Below are 14,493 nucleotides of genomic sequence, written 5' to 3'. Positions count from 1 at the left end.
TAAAACCCCTGTAGTTTTTTCTTGTAACAACTCAAGTTTTGGATGTTCATTTTCACTCCTGATATCAGTGTCACAAGAGTGAATCTCCCTAGTGGAGTCACAGACAGCAATACAATCCTGGCAGTGGTTCTAATCCTGTACCACTCTATTAAAAGAAAAAGTGTTGGCTTTATCTTGTGTGAAAACTCTACGTCATGTCCACAACTTGTCCTCAAAACCTTTAAATAGGGATGGGCTCAGGCGTGTTCGGGGTGGAAGTCCCAACCCTCCTGAGCAATCCTCCCAGGAAGCCGTCACTGCACACCGCCAATCATAGGCAGCGTGTTTATGTGCAGCTGCGGGTCAGGAAATGTCTCACAGCCTATGATAGGCAGGGTGCAGTGAGTTCTTCCTATGATCCGAACACGCCTGAGCCCATCCCTACTTTTAAATATAGGGCTATATCACTGTCCTTCAGACCTTAGGGGAGCTGGACTCTTGCCATTGGGAGTATAAAATGCCCCGGCATCAGTGGGGGTAAGCAGTGCCCCAGATTTGGTGAACTGTGGGAGTTACAGTATAATGACATTGCGCCTGTGGTTAGTGATAGGAGAAATAATTCCCACTGTTGGTGTCTGTGGAAAGAATAGTGGAAGGAATTGTGCCCTGTTGTTATCAGTGTAAGGAATAGTGCACAATCGTTGGTGTCAGTGGAAAAAAGAGTGCACCTTCTTTGGTGTCAGGGGAATAATGCCCCCCCAGTTGGTGTCAGTGGGAGGAATAGTGGCCCATTGTTGGTGTCAGTGGGAGGAATATTGGCCAATTGTTGGTGTCAGTGGGAGGAATAGTGGCCCATTGTTGGTGTCAGTGGGAGGAATAGTGGCCCATTGTTGGTGTCAAAAGAAATAGTGGCTTATCGTTAGTGTTAGTAGAAGGAATAGTGGCTTGAGGGCCTGGTTAAAGGCAGAAAAAAAGAGCCACAGATTGGGGGGATCACTGTTAGACCAGCATTTAGAAGGGGAAGTTTTGTGACCTTAGGCTGGCCATACATTATACAATTTTCTGTAGATTTACCTACAACTATGTATTACAAGGGCCTCCCTAATTGGATACAATTGAAAGTGGTCTTTAGTTTTGACCTCATATTATATAGTTTTTGGTAAATCTAACAGAAAATTGTACAAGAAAATTGAACATGTATGGCCAGCCTAAGATACTGATCCAGTAATGACTTTGGACTCTGCTGACCACCTGCAGATTTTCACACATTATCAGTTCTAGAGTTTACATATGATTGGCAAAAAACATTCAGAGATTGGCGATCCCATGAGAGAAGCACTCTGTTTAATGAGACAGGCCAAGAAAATAGTAATCAGACTTGTGCAAGCTAAGGAAAAGTCCACAAACATTCATAAAAACAGTCTTTAGAACCCAATGGAAAAGGACACCTTTGAATGCTTGGGATGTGGATATTTGAAAAAGATAGGTAGCAACAGCACAGGAGTCAGAGGACAGGACCATTAAGCTACAGTGGGCATGACAAATGGGCAAGAAAAGAAAGACAATACATTGTCTGGACCGATAAGTCCTCATTTCTGTTGCATGACATAGTTGAGAGCAAGGTACCTCAGCATATATCCTTTGGAATGAAGTGGAACAAGGTGTTAGTAGCATTGGGTTTGCAGGACCAAAATGCATTAGGAATATTTTCAGTACCGTGATGGATCCATGGTGTAAAGTAGTTGGGCCATTGGGAAAGCAAAAGGGGTCCCCTAAATATATGTGATTAATACATAAAAAGGTGATCAGATTCCTGGTAAACTACTAGTAATGTTTATGTAGGTAAGGTCTTATATACTGAGGAGCAACCCTAGTAGTTTCTTTTTTCGGGGGAAAAAAAGGAAAAGCAGCCGTGCATCAAATTTTTATCTGTTCTGGGCTTGAATATAGAAATTAGTAGGATTGTTTAGTGTAATGAATTGCAGAGCACATTTTTTGTATATATTGAACAGTTTTTATTAGGTTTGGGATAAGAATATTTATCATTTTGCTTACCTATCAGATGGTTTAGAGCGAAACTGGGATCTGTCTACTGTTCTGGTCAGTTTTGTTTTCCAGGCAGTTCTGGGCGTTTTACTTGCTGAGTGAGCGATTCCTGCTAAACTCTAATCCCTGGCCCAGAGCATCAGAGCCAAACTAAGCAGAATTTTCTCCCCTTCCTTACTGTAAAATAAATCCAGCCATATATGCAGAGCATGTTCTTCTCAGTATGGAAAAATCAAGAACTATCAGGAAACCGGATGATATTGGCTCTCCGCTAATAATTATAATAAAAAATCGAATGTTTATTTAAAGTGGTTGTAAACCCTTACATATGCCCATTGACTGGTCTCGGGTATTGCACAGAGAATAAACAAATCCTCCTACATAAGTTGTGCCTGTTTATCTGCAGTCTTCTCTTTTCTACAGCTGTCCAAAGTCCAGAATTTATAAAGCTTGTCTAAGTTTTCAGAAAATGAGGCAGAGAGCTGAAGTTACACACTACAGAGTTCAGTGAGGAGAGCTCTGAGAGGGAAGGGACACACCCCCTTCACACAGGAAATGAGCCGTGGCTGGCAATCACAAGCTGTGTGCTGGAGGTCCCTCCCCTGTCACCTTTTTTTTCTTGGTGTCAGGAAATCGTTTCAGAAGTGTTTCACGCTGATAGCAGAAATTACACTTAGTGCTCCTAATTGAGACAAATGCACACTGTAGAAGGATATGCTTTGTTCATATTTCATGTCTGAGGTTCACAACCTCTTTAAGCCAGTGAGCTAAGCCGTTTGGGGTGGAAGCACTTGGATCCTTCGGACAGTGGAATGTTAAAGCCATAAATGTGCCACTCCACCTAAAACTGGTATTTTATTTATTTGTAGACATTTGTTTGTCAGCTTCTTGGCAATTTGTTGCCATTGGCTTTGTCAACTCTGTTTACTGCTTCTCCAGGCTTGTAATGTACCTATACCTTCATAGCATATCCTTTGTCTTTTTTGGCTTTCTAGGGGAAAAAATGTTCATCCTAAGAGTTTGTGTATGGTGAACTGCACTTCCCTAAAAAAAAAAAGTAATAGTGCAGCACTGTGAGAGAGAATACCCAAAACCCTACACGCACAAAATTCTCACCTAAAGGAAATTAAGAAGTTAAAACTGCCTAAAAGCCAATAAATTAACTATATAAAGTCCAATAATGTTTCGCACTGCTTCGTGATTCAGCTGCTGAGTATAAACTTAGGTATAGGTGTTTTTTTGCTGCGCAGTCCTGTTTTTTTTTTTGTTATATGCTCTTCCTTTTAGTATAGTGGTGGTGTCCCGCTTGTATGAGTGCTTCTGTATCAGGATTCCAGGCTGGCATGTCCTATAATTAGTGATCGACCGATATCAGTTTTTAGTTGCCGATACCCATATTTTGGCCAATGCATATCGATATTGCCCGATTTATTTTTGTACATTTAAAAAATCTTTTTTTTTTTTGACAGGTACTTTTGTGGAGGGATCTGGGGGTCTAAAAGACCCCAAACCCCTCCTCTGCACTTAAAAGCATTCAAAACGCCAAGTTTGGCTGTTTTGAATGCTGTCATTTTTTTTTTAATCTGGCGCCAGACAGTACCTGGAAGTGATGTCACTCATGATATCACTTCCGGGTTTTTGCATGGAGACCCAATCATAGCCGAATGCGGCTTTGATCGGGTCTTCGGCGGCCATGCAGGCTGGTTGCCCGGGTCTCCCGGTTGGATGGGAGAGCTGGGCGAGCCGCAGAAGGCAGCGATAGGGGGGACGTCCCCTCCCACTCCTTGTAATGACAGCCGAGCAGCTTCTTAGCCGCATTGGTTGTCATTACAAGACAGCCAACCGTCGGCTATGGATGCTGGTACCAGGGTGATGCCTCTAGCTGCAGGCATCACTCCGGTACAAGCACTTTCCTGAAATATTGGCAATATCAGTAACCTCAGGGGCCGATTCGGATATATCGGGAAAAGTGCATATTGGCCCTCAATACATCGGCTTTGCCGATAATCGGTCGATTCCTGCATGGCCCCTGCTTGACTGACCCCAACTCTAAAAGGAAGCACCACTGTCGGTGTCTCATGTAAGCCAGGCCGGGCTGCGTTATTATATCAGCGAAAGTGACATTCTGCTGCTACCTCACTCCACCCCTAGCCCTTGTCCGCAAAGAGACAGAGATTGCAATCACATGACTACTGTAGACACTTTAGGTAAAGCTATTTTCTTCATAATCACTACTGCACCTGAGTAGAGTTAGGAACTTGTCACCTGGCTGCGTAAGAAATAAAGGATGCAGGTCCTGTTTTATATAGAGTGTAATGCTGGCCATACACGTAGCGATCTGATCAAAAGATTTTCCACACAACTGAACAACGTGATCAAATGTATGAATTATCAAAAAGACTCATACTGTGTCATCGATTGGTTTTGCTCAAAGCCAATCAATTTAAATAACATTATTCTGATTGGTCTAGACAGAAAATCAGATTGTGGTAAAGTAGATCGGTATGATTATTATGTGTATGGTGCATCGAATAATCTTTTTAATCCTCCGATTGTATTTTCCCCCCAGACAGTATAATGATTGGTGATAGGATCATATATAAAATAATTTTGCGTATGGCCACTGTAAGAGATGATTACGGTCTGCGCTGACCCTTTAAGGCTTCTTTTACACAACTGTTTACATGCAGCTGCTGGATTCCAGTGACAATATTCATCAGATTCTTGCTGCTGGAATGACCAGGGCATGCAAATAGCAGCAACCGCTCAGCCTATTTAAATTGGCAGGCTGACAGCAGCCACCGCTGTTCACATGTAGCTGCACACAGAGAGGTTACCTGCGATCAGGGATTCAGATGTTCGAGCCTGCACACGGCTGAATGCATTCAGGCTTGGACACCCATCCCTAATCACAGGTAGGTGCTCTGTGTGTGGCTACATGTGAACAGTGGCAGCCGTTATCAGCCTGTCATTAGTTACATAGGCTGAGCATCTGCTGCCATTTGCATGCCCCAGTCACTCCAGCCGCAAAAAATCAAATGATCTTTTACATGGCCATGTGAATGTGACCTTAAGCCCCGTACACACAGGCTGAATGTCGGGAGACATCGGCCAGTTCAATAGAAACCGGCTGACATTCAGGCCATGTGTATGTCAGTTGGTCTGACAGAAGCCGGCTTCCATCGGGTGAGCATGCTGGAAAACCAGCAGCCGACCAGCTCCCGATCAGCGCTCTCAGGCAATCTGATTGGTCGGGGTGGGGGGACCGTCCGCCTGCCTGTCAGAACACAACAGCTCAGAAGGGGAGATTGCTGTACCAACGTCAGATGGTTAGTACAGCGGCTCTGACTGCAGCACTGTTAGTGTGTACCAGGCTTTGAAGTTCTTTACGAAGTTGATCTAAATGTTGAGGTTCTGTTGTTGGGGTATTAGGTAATCTGTTTATCCTGTTATTTCTGAAACCAGATGGCCCTCTTCTCAAAGTTCTCAATTGTACAATCTTGAGTAGGTTGTGGAGTATACTTGCCAAGGTTAAAACCTGTAGGGTTTCCTTTGCTGATTATTTTTATTTTTTTTTGTATAAGAGCAACTCCTGAAACTAGTGAAATTAATCAGCAAGTTGTTATAGCTTTTTAGCAAACACTGCAACTGCACTGAAATTAAAGCTGAACTCCCAGAAAAGTAAAAATCATTGTTTAGGTCTAAGGGCTTGGGACAAGCAGTTTTACTTACCTGATCCTCCAATGTGCAGGCCCTGCCACCCATGTGTGGTCCCTATGGCATCTACTCCCCTGTACTCCAGCAATATGATGCCCTCTGATATCATCAAGCCAGTGCAGGGTCCAAAGACAAAGATCTGTATTGTACATGAGGACGCAGAGGAGCTGTCCACTGCCTGGAGTGTGGGGGAGGGGGGGTGCGGGGGTGCCTTCTGTCAGAGGAGCTGAAAATCAAGTAAGTAAGGCTGATTTTCCTGTCCTCCTAAGCAAGCATTTAATACTTACATTGTGGATGCATCCTTCTGCAGGAGGATTCTTTTAGTTTTCCCAAGATTGGGCTTTAAGTCCATGCAATTTACCTTTAAAATGCCCCATAACAAGGCGCTTGTTTATAAAACACAGAGCAGGGTGCGGCCCCACCCCCCACTCCCTGCTCACTGGCTGTGATTGACAATGGCTCCTGCTGCTGTCTCTCAGCCAATGAGGAAGGCAAAGACTTGGGGGAGCAGCTGCTCTTTTGCACATTGCTGGATCAGCCTCTGGTAAGTATTATGGATGCTGCAAGGAAAACTGTATACTGAAATTTTTTTATGAAGGTAAAAACCCTTCAGCCTATAAAACCACTTTAATCTAAGTTTTGTTTCATTCACTGGAACCAGATTTCCTTTCTCTGCATATCACCTGTCAGATTCAGAGATCCAAGGCAGTTTAAATTTGATTCATTAGTTTGAAAAAATGAAGTAGCAGAATACCTGCCACCGAGGGCCAAGAGGTGCCGATGTTCGTAATGACTCAGCAGCCTAGTCCATTAACTCCTAATAGGGTGTGGAGCCAAGTACCTAGTAGTAGCACATGTAAAATAAAAAATGGGGAGCATGGAAGATACCATAGAGAAAAAAGGCACTTAGTTGGTCAAAGTAGTATGACTAAAATGAAATTAATTAGGTAAAAAAAATGGGTAATAATAAATGCTGTGCAGATTACAGGCAAGTACTTACAGTGTATCCAGTTTATGTAGACAGGGAGCCTCGTGCAGTCATTGCATTAATGCTGATATATACCTGTACAGCTATATATCCGCAATGACTGCACAAGGCTCCCCGTCTACATAAACTGGATACACTGTTATCCCTAGCTGCTTACTGGGTTTCACTATGTCATTAATTTATTGATTACCGTCCCTTGGAACTACTTGCCCGTAATCTGCGCAGCAGCAGAGGTATTTGTTCCCTGAACTAACGCTTCAGTGTTTCACTCAATTGATAGATTATCAGGGTATGTGTTCAGAGTCCGGACTTTTTTTTTAATAATTCATTTGACAACATTGTCATGCACACTTGGTGTTTGGTGTAGGTGGTGCGTCATTTTGTTACAATGTTTACATTTATGATTACTCATTTTATTTGACCTAATAAATTTCATTTTAGTCACACTACTTGGACCAACTAATGGCGCTTTTCCACTGCATGGAACCGAAGGGTTCGGCTCGCTTTTGTGCTTTTCCACTGCTGGTACCGCATGGTATAGTGTAGGAACGGTTCGGTACGGTACGGTATGGCGGCGCTTTTCCACTGCATGGAACCGAACGGTACAGCTCTCAAAAACAGTACCTACTTGATTGTGGTTCCAACAGGTGCCATAACCGGTACCATATCCCACAATCCTTTGCATGCAGTCACTACTAGCCACTGATTGGTCAGAGAATCCTACTCACCCCGTTGTTATCCCACCCACTTAACTTTAGTACTACTTTAGTGGAAAAGCAAACCGTACCGTACCGTACCGAACCGTTCCAACACCGTACCATGCGGTACCAGCAGTGGAAAAGCAAACCGGGCCAAGCAGGGCCGAGTAGAGCCGAGCCGGTACTTGCAGTGGAAAAGTGCCATAAGTGCCTTCTTTCTGTATGGTATCTTGCATGCTCCCCATTTTTTAAAATTTGATTCATGGCTGTGTAAACGTCTTCGTTTTAGGACTTTGATTTAACAGGAGTTCTGTATATGAGGAAGCTAGCAGCCTACAATGTGTGTGTTTGGGAATTCCATTCTTGGGTTACAAACTGGTAAGCATCAGGGCTTTTTAAATCATCAGATTCCTGAGGAAGGGGACTAGAGTAGATTGATGCACTACAGCAGGGGACTTCAAACTATGTCCCTCCAGTTGTTCAGGAACTACAATTCCCGTCATGTCTGTGAAAGTCAATGCCTCATGGGATGTGTAGTTCTGCAGCAGCTGGAGGGCCGTAATTTGAGGATCCCTGCACTACAGCAATGCCTGCATGAAAAACTGTAGGATCGAAGCAGGTAAGATGCATTTCAACAGCAGTATACCTTTTAAAGCTGAATTCCAGGTGTGTTTCACAAGGATCAGCCAGGTATGGAATATGTTTACTTGCATTGGTCCAGGCTGGATCAATGTCACTACAAACTATACCTGGAGTTCAATTTTATAGAAGGTGCCACACATAGAAAAAAATGAAATATAACTTGCAATTTATGTATGAGAGGTATCCAGTGTGTACGCATTTGACATGCGTGACATTTGTATTTATATGCAGGAGTAGATCCCTCTTTGCAAACAGAAGCTAAACTCTTGGGCTCATCACAAATTACGACAACCACCAACAAGCAGCAGAGGTCTCGTTCCACCAGTTCACGGGATGAGCGATTTCGATCTGGTTGGTTTTTTTTCTCTTTAAAGATTTCACGCTTTGCATGGTTATAGAATAAAGTTGACATTCAAAGGCCCACTGAACTTCCAGTTTTAGCTAAATATGTTTCAGGTGCATTTAGGCAAAAGGTGTTTAAGGCTGGGCCACGATTTCAGGCTCGGTTCACATTGGTGCAATGCGGAAACCCTGCGGATCCAATGCGGCTTTCCGCATCACACCCGACTCCCAGGCAATTTACACTGCCATATGCGAACTGCTAGGAGTGTCAATACAAAGTTAATGACACCCCCAGATTAGTTCACACATCGCAGTTCGAACTGTCAATTCGGACAGGAATCTGATTGCATGGGTATGAACACCCATGTGAGCCGGTTCTGGTGCGGATCAAAAAAAGGGTCCTGCACGACTTTGGTCCGAATGCAATGCGAATTCAGCCATTCATCTGTATGGCTGAATTCGCACAGACGTTACATGAGATTTGAATAGCAGTGCGGTGCGAATTACATGCAATGTCTGACATCACTATAGTGTGAGCCGGCACTTAGTGCGGGAGTCCGGTGCGGTTCAGTGCAAATTTGTATCGGAAATTGCACGTGAACTGGACCCAAAATCGCACAGGACTCTTTTTAAAAGCACACAGCGGCCACCCCGCACATGTGTGAGCCGGCTGTATTTAGAAGTCTGCTGTTTCATATGTTATGCGAATTGTATGCGGTTAAAAATGCAGGAGGCACAACCATAGTGGAAAAGTCTGTCCCCTGCCAGCTTGTTGCAGAAAAGGACCCTTTTCTCTCTTTGTGGATGCAGTGGCCTCTCTGTAGAGGTCTAACACATAGCCCTGCTGAGTCAGAGCTAAGGCTCTCTAATCTATATGGAGTATAAGCTTTTCTATTTGCAGAGCTATAGATCTGATTCAACTGCTGCTGTGTCGGACTTATGCAGTAAGAGTTGGGCCTTTTCAGCAGCATACTGATTTCTAAAGAACGCAAACTATAAGGCTATGAACCCGGCTTGTTTTGATGCACCCAAAATGTATTTAACTGATTTAAAGTATAACTAAAAGCATAACTTTTTTTATTTTTGGATAGAGTGGAGATGGATTACAACCCCCTGTTAGTTTTTATTGCTGTCTGTGCCCCCATTAAGGAGATTCACCCTCTCTGTTTGTCTTGTTAACCATTATCTTTGAAAGTGAAAGTTAAAAAAATTCTAAATTTTGGGTTGTGCTCAAAAATGTAAGCAATCTTTCGATGGGGGCACTAACTTTGGTGACCTAGGGGGCCCCAAGAGATTCCCTTAATTTGCAGAGATTTCCTCTCACTTCCTGTATGTCTATGGGACAGGACGTGAAGGGAAAATCTCCAATGGGACAAAGATGGCAAAAACAAAAAAAAGTCTGACAGGTTATAATTATAACCCTCCCTTGCTCTCTCCAAAATTAAAAAAAAAAATAAAATAATTGCCTATAGTTCTACTTTAAGCTGAAAGCTCAGTTGCGCTATAGGAAGCACGGCATTTTTGGAGTAAACTATCAATTTTTCTGCCTTTCCTCCAAAAAGTTACTGTGGTAATGATGTTACCTTACCTTTTTGATACCTCATGTGTTTGTGGTTCAGTTATTAAAAAAAAAAAAGAAAAAAAAAAAGAAAAAAAAAAAAATATATATATATTTTTTATGTTTTGCACGTTTTTTTTATTTCCTGTTCATTACTTGTTTTGATTAAGGGAACGAATGTATTCAGGTAACCATGCACAGCATATTATTTGAAAGCAAAATGACGCATTCATAAAGACTTCTTCGGGTGTAACACCGAAGCAAAAATAAATTCTTCACATATTTATATATTTCACAAATGTTTGTTATTGAATACCGAGATTTTCCAGTATCATGAAAGTGTGTGGTCTATGGGGTATTGAAGATCTACAACGTTCAGTCGGCAAATCACAGACACAGAAGCAGTGGTTAACGTGGACCTTTCTGTAACTTTTCAAGTCAGACATGTCAAGAATGTATTAATGCAGAATAAACAAAAACATCATCATAAAAAAAAAACTTTTTATCATTATAAATTGGTCCTTAGCCTCAAATTATATTATCTGGGCTGTGATGGTGTCATCCATCTGTTGCAGACAGGAGAAAACATTTTCTCAGTCTCCACTCCCCCATTGATCAGGTTGTAACATTATATTTCCTGTTAGAGTACCTTTGCGCTCTATGGTTTCATATCAAACCATAGAGCGCAAAGGTACAGCAGCAGGACGGATCTGTGTCAAACATTTGAACACAATGTTCAGGTATCAGCATTTCAATAAAGGTAGTAAATGCTGCTTTTAGATCATGTCTGAACAAAGGTAGCTTCATTCTCCTGGAAAAAAAAGCAGTTGAAAACATTTTCAGAGGATGAACTGTAAATTCTGGGAGGTCATAGGTCTTACTAGAAAGCACTTAACATGAAAAAGTATATCTGATGCAAGCTTCACTTTAGTATCCATATCTACGTTTACCTTGGCATTGAATACTGAAAACATAGCTTTCTTTAGAGATGCACCGAAACTTCGGCAGTTGAAACACGTCGGCCCAAAATAGTGTTATCGGCATTTTACCGATAAGAGAAAAAAGTGCATGCGATTTTACCATGATTTTACTGTGCTTATGCTGTGTTTTTAAGGTCATGTGATTCAAAAACTGCATCAAAAACATAACACTGGTGCGTTATTGATGTGTTCTTGCTGCGTTTTCAATGCATTTCAACAGGGAGCTGTGTTTTTTTTTGTAACTGACCCAAAATGCAGCAAGCAGGATTTTTAACACCACAACAGAAGCGCAACAAACCAGTGTGAAGGCCTACAAAGAATTTAAAGGGATGCATTTTTCTTGAACTTTTCTGCCGCTAAAGGTGCCAGTAATGGCCGACAATAAATTCATATTCATTTAAATTTATCATTTTAATTAAAAAGTCGAATATAATACAATTATATATATATATATATATATATATATATATATATATATATATATATATATATATATATATATATAATATTTTTTTTTTTTTTTTTTTTTTTTTTTTTTTTAAAAAAAAAAAAAAAACAGTTGTTTCAATTTGCGACCAAGTGCATCCTGCATTTTTCGGGCTCGGCACCAAAATTTCCATTCAGTGCACCCCTACTTTCCTATTTAAACAAGAAATCCTGCAAGCAACCTACCTACATCAGATTCTAAATGCCGCAGACACTTCACTTCTCATAAAAGTGCAAAGAGCCAATAAACAATATAATAGTGTTGCGCAAATAAAAATCTATAACATTTTGTAAAAAAGAATAGATAATAAAATGTATATAAAAAAAAAAGTGTATATGTAAATCTCAGCCCTCAACAAAGAATCCTGAATCTAAAAATGCATAACAATGTATCATTAGTAAAATCCAATGCTTAGAGGCAAAAAAGTGCAAAGTGCAAAACACAAGTGAATATTGCAACAAGTCCCAGTGCAAAAATGTATATGTATCAATCCATGCAATATATAAAAAAAAAAAAAAAAAACAATTAATGATGAGTTATTACAACTAATACCAGTGGTAAAATTAAATCAGTCCGTGCAATATATTAAAATCAAATGATAATAAATTATCCAAAAAAGTCTTTGGTGATGATCAGTGCAGAGTGGTATAAAATAATCTTGTATAAGTGCTCAAGCCACCTTGATGTGGCGGTGTATCCCAAACAGAGTGAGTGACCGAGGTGTCACAGCTCAATCATAACCGTGCACCCCCTTGTGATTGGGTGCTCACCTTAAAATTTATTGGTATTAGTTGTAATAACTCATCATTAATTGTTTTTTTTTATATATTGCATGGATTGATACATATACATTTTTGCACTGGGACTTGTTGCAATATTCACTTGTGTTTTGCACTTTGTACTTTTTTTTTCTCTAAGCATTGGATTTTACTAATGATACATTGTTATGCATTTTTAGATTCAGGATTCTTTGCTTGAGGGCTGAGATTTACATATACACTTTTTTTTTATATATATATACATTTTATCCTTTTTTACACAATTTTATAGATTTTTTTTTTGCCCAACACTATTATGTTGTTTATTGCCTACTTTCCTATTTGTTGAGGTGGGTCTGGGTGCAACCTTCAGGTCTGCCCTTTAAAATATATAGGCAAATCTTGGAGGGGCATACCTGGGATATCATGCTTAGTGACAGGTTATCCCTGACATTAATAAGGAATTATTAGTATAATCACATTGCTTTCATTGGTTTTGTAAGAAATCTTCCCTAACCCCAACTTTGCGTTCTCCTGTGCAGATGTTCACACAGAAGCCGTACAAGCAGCTTTGGCCAAATACAAGGAGAGAAAAATGCCTATGCCTTCTAAAAGGCGCTCAGCTCTTGTCCAGTCTTCTCTAGAGACCTACACTCCACCAGGTAATTCTACATTCAAATTCTTATTCCCTGAGTGACTGCAGGTACATTGTATGTCTTGATATGCTCCTATAGTAATAAAGTTTTGACTCCCATGTACAGTAGACCTGTTTCCCCTTTTCTTTTGAATTGTCTGGTTTGTTTGGTCCTAAATGTTTTGACCTTTGTACAACAATCACTGTTATTCAGCTGTCATGATTATTTTACTCACAGACACCTCGTCAGCTTCAGAGGATGAGGGCTCATTGCTCCGTCAGGGACGCATCACATCCACTCCGCTTCAAGGTCATTCCAGCGTAGAGCCCTGGATTAGCAGAGTAACCCAGGGCTCCTCCACCTCATCATCAGCATCTTCCACCTCATCACACCCAGGAGCCAAGCCTGCCACCTCCAACAGCTGCCCTGTCATCGCAGCTGCCACCATGCTGGCAGACCTCATGGCACATGCCCAGATAGGTCAGTATCGGGCATGTGCTGCCAAACGATATGGTACAATTTAACAATAGAATACTGGCCAACAAGGCTGAAGGTCATTTGTCAAGATAGTAGTTGGTACATGCATGGCACAGTGTAAGGATTAATAAAGGTTGGTGACAGTATGTTTTTTTTATTAAATCTTCTAGTTTGATATATCTAACAAGGCAGGTTTATTTTTGTATATATACATACGTCAGGGTTCATTTTAAAGACTATTATCATCTTTGTAGCAAGAGAAGTATCCCATGCCCATAGTGACCCCCCGGTCCTGGTTATTGGAATCTGACTGGCTGCTTTTTTTTTTTTTTTTTAATAAATTGGGTTCATTGTGTCATGGCAGTGACTAAGACAGGGGTGTTGCTCATTGGGTGACTTCATAAGGTTTCAGACTGTGATCAGAACCATGTGTCATGTTCTTCATCCTGATAACCAGAGAGTGTTTCTGCACCACCTGACGTGACTACCGGACTCCTAGGAAATTCTCTTCATGAACGTCCACAGGTGGCATCTGTTCGTGGCGTGCCACGGGGGTTCAACAGCAGCATATTAGAAACAGCAGATGGTGCGTTAGTATTATTAGATGCTTCGAGTAGAAATGCTAACCTGAGATATACACATTGGTCTGACCCCCCTTGTTCCTCTCCTATAGGTGTGCCAGTAAACAGCAGAGTCTCCTCCAAAATTCAGCAGCTTCTCAATACATTAAAAAGGCCAAAGCGTCCTCCACTCAGAGAGTTCTTTGTTGACGATTTTGAAGAACTTCTGGAAGGTATTATTGGTGGACAAATATTCAGTTCTGGTGAGTTTAGAAATTTTGAAGCAGTGTGGATCCTCAAACTTTGCTTTTCTTTTTTTATTCTGTGCAGTTCAGCAGCCAGATCCCAACCAACCAAAACCAGAAGGTGCAGAAATGGCACTGCTTAAGGGGGAACCCCTGGGAGTTGTTTCTAACTGGCCTCCATCATTGTTAACTGCTCTTCATCGCTGGGGAACTACTCAGCCTAAGACACCATGTCTTACTTCCTTGGACACCACTGGGAAAGCAGTCTACACTCTCACCTACGGTAAGAAGCACCCCTCCTTCTTTTTTTTTTTTTTTTTTTGTAGATGATAAAATGATTCTAAACAAGAGTGAAATAACTCTTGAGAGTGAAGAAAAGAG

General features: G+C 41.3%; 1 protein-coding gene across 5 annotated transcripts in view; it reads left to right on the top strand.

Moving 5' to 3' along the window:
• DIP2A (disco interacting protein 2 homolog A) overlaps positions 1 to 14,493 on the top strand; it is a 168,209-nt gene that overhangs the window by 98,796 nt on the left and 54,920 nt on the right. For 2 of the 5 annotated variants that reach the window (XM_082260282.1, XM_082260281.1), the window contains exons 3-8: positions 8,302 to 8,421; positions 12,738 to 12,857; positions 13,068 to 13,310; positions 13,765 to 13,893; positions 13,981 to 14,100; positions 14,198 to 14,395. In XM_082260282.1, coding sequence (XP_082116408.1) covers positions 8,302 to 8,421; positions 12,738 to 12,857; positions 13,068 to 13,310; positions 13,765 to 13,893; positions 13,981 to 14,100; positions 14,198 to 14,395 — 930 coding nt within the window. The remainder of the gene's footprint in view (positions 1 to 8,301; positions 8,422 to 12,737; positions 12,858 to 13,067; positions 13,311 to 13,764; positions 13,894 to 13,980; positions 14,101 to 14,197; positions 14,396 to 14,493) is intronic. The other 3 variants (XM_082260283.1, XM_082260284.1, XM_082260285.1) reach the window with 3 other exon arrangements.

This window comes from Pelophylax lessonae (assembly GCF_965119305.1).
Source record: "Pelophylax lessonae genome assembly, chromosome: 6".
Taxonomy (NCBI): Eukaryota; Metazoa; Chordata; class Amphibia; order Anura; family Ranidae; genus Pelophylax; species Pelophylax lessonae.
This window is presented reverse-complemented; position numbering and strand designations above follow the sequence as displayed.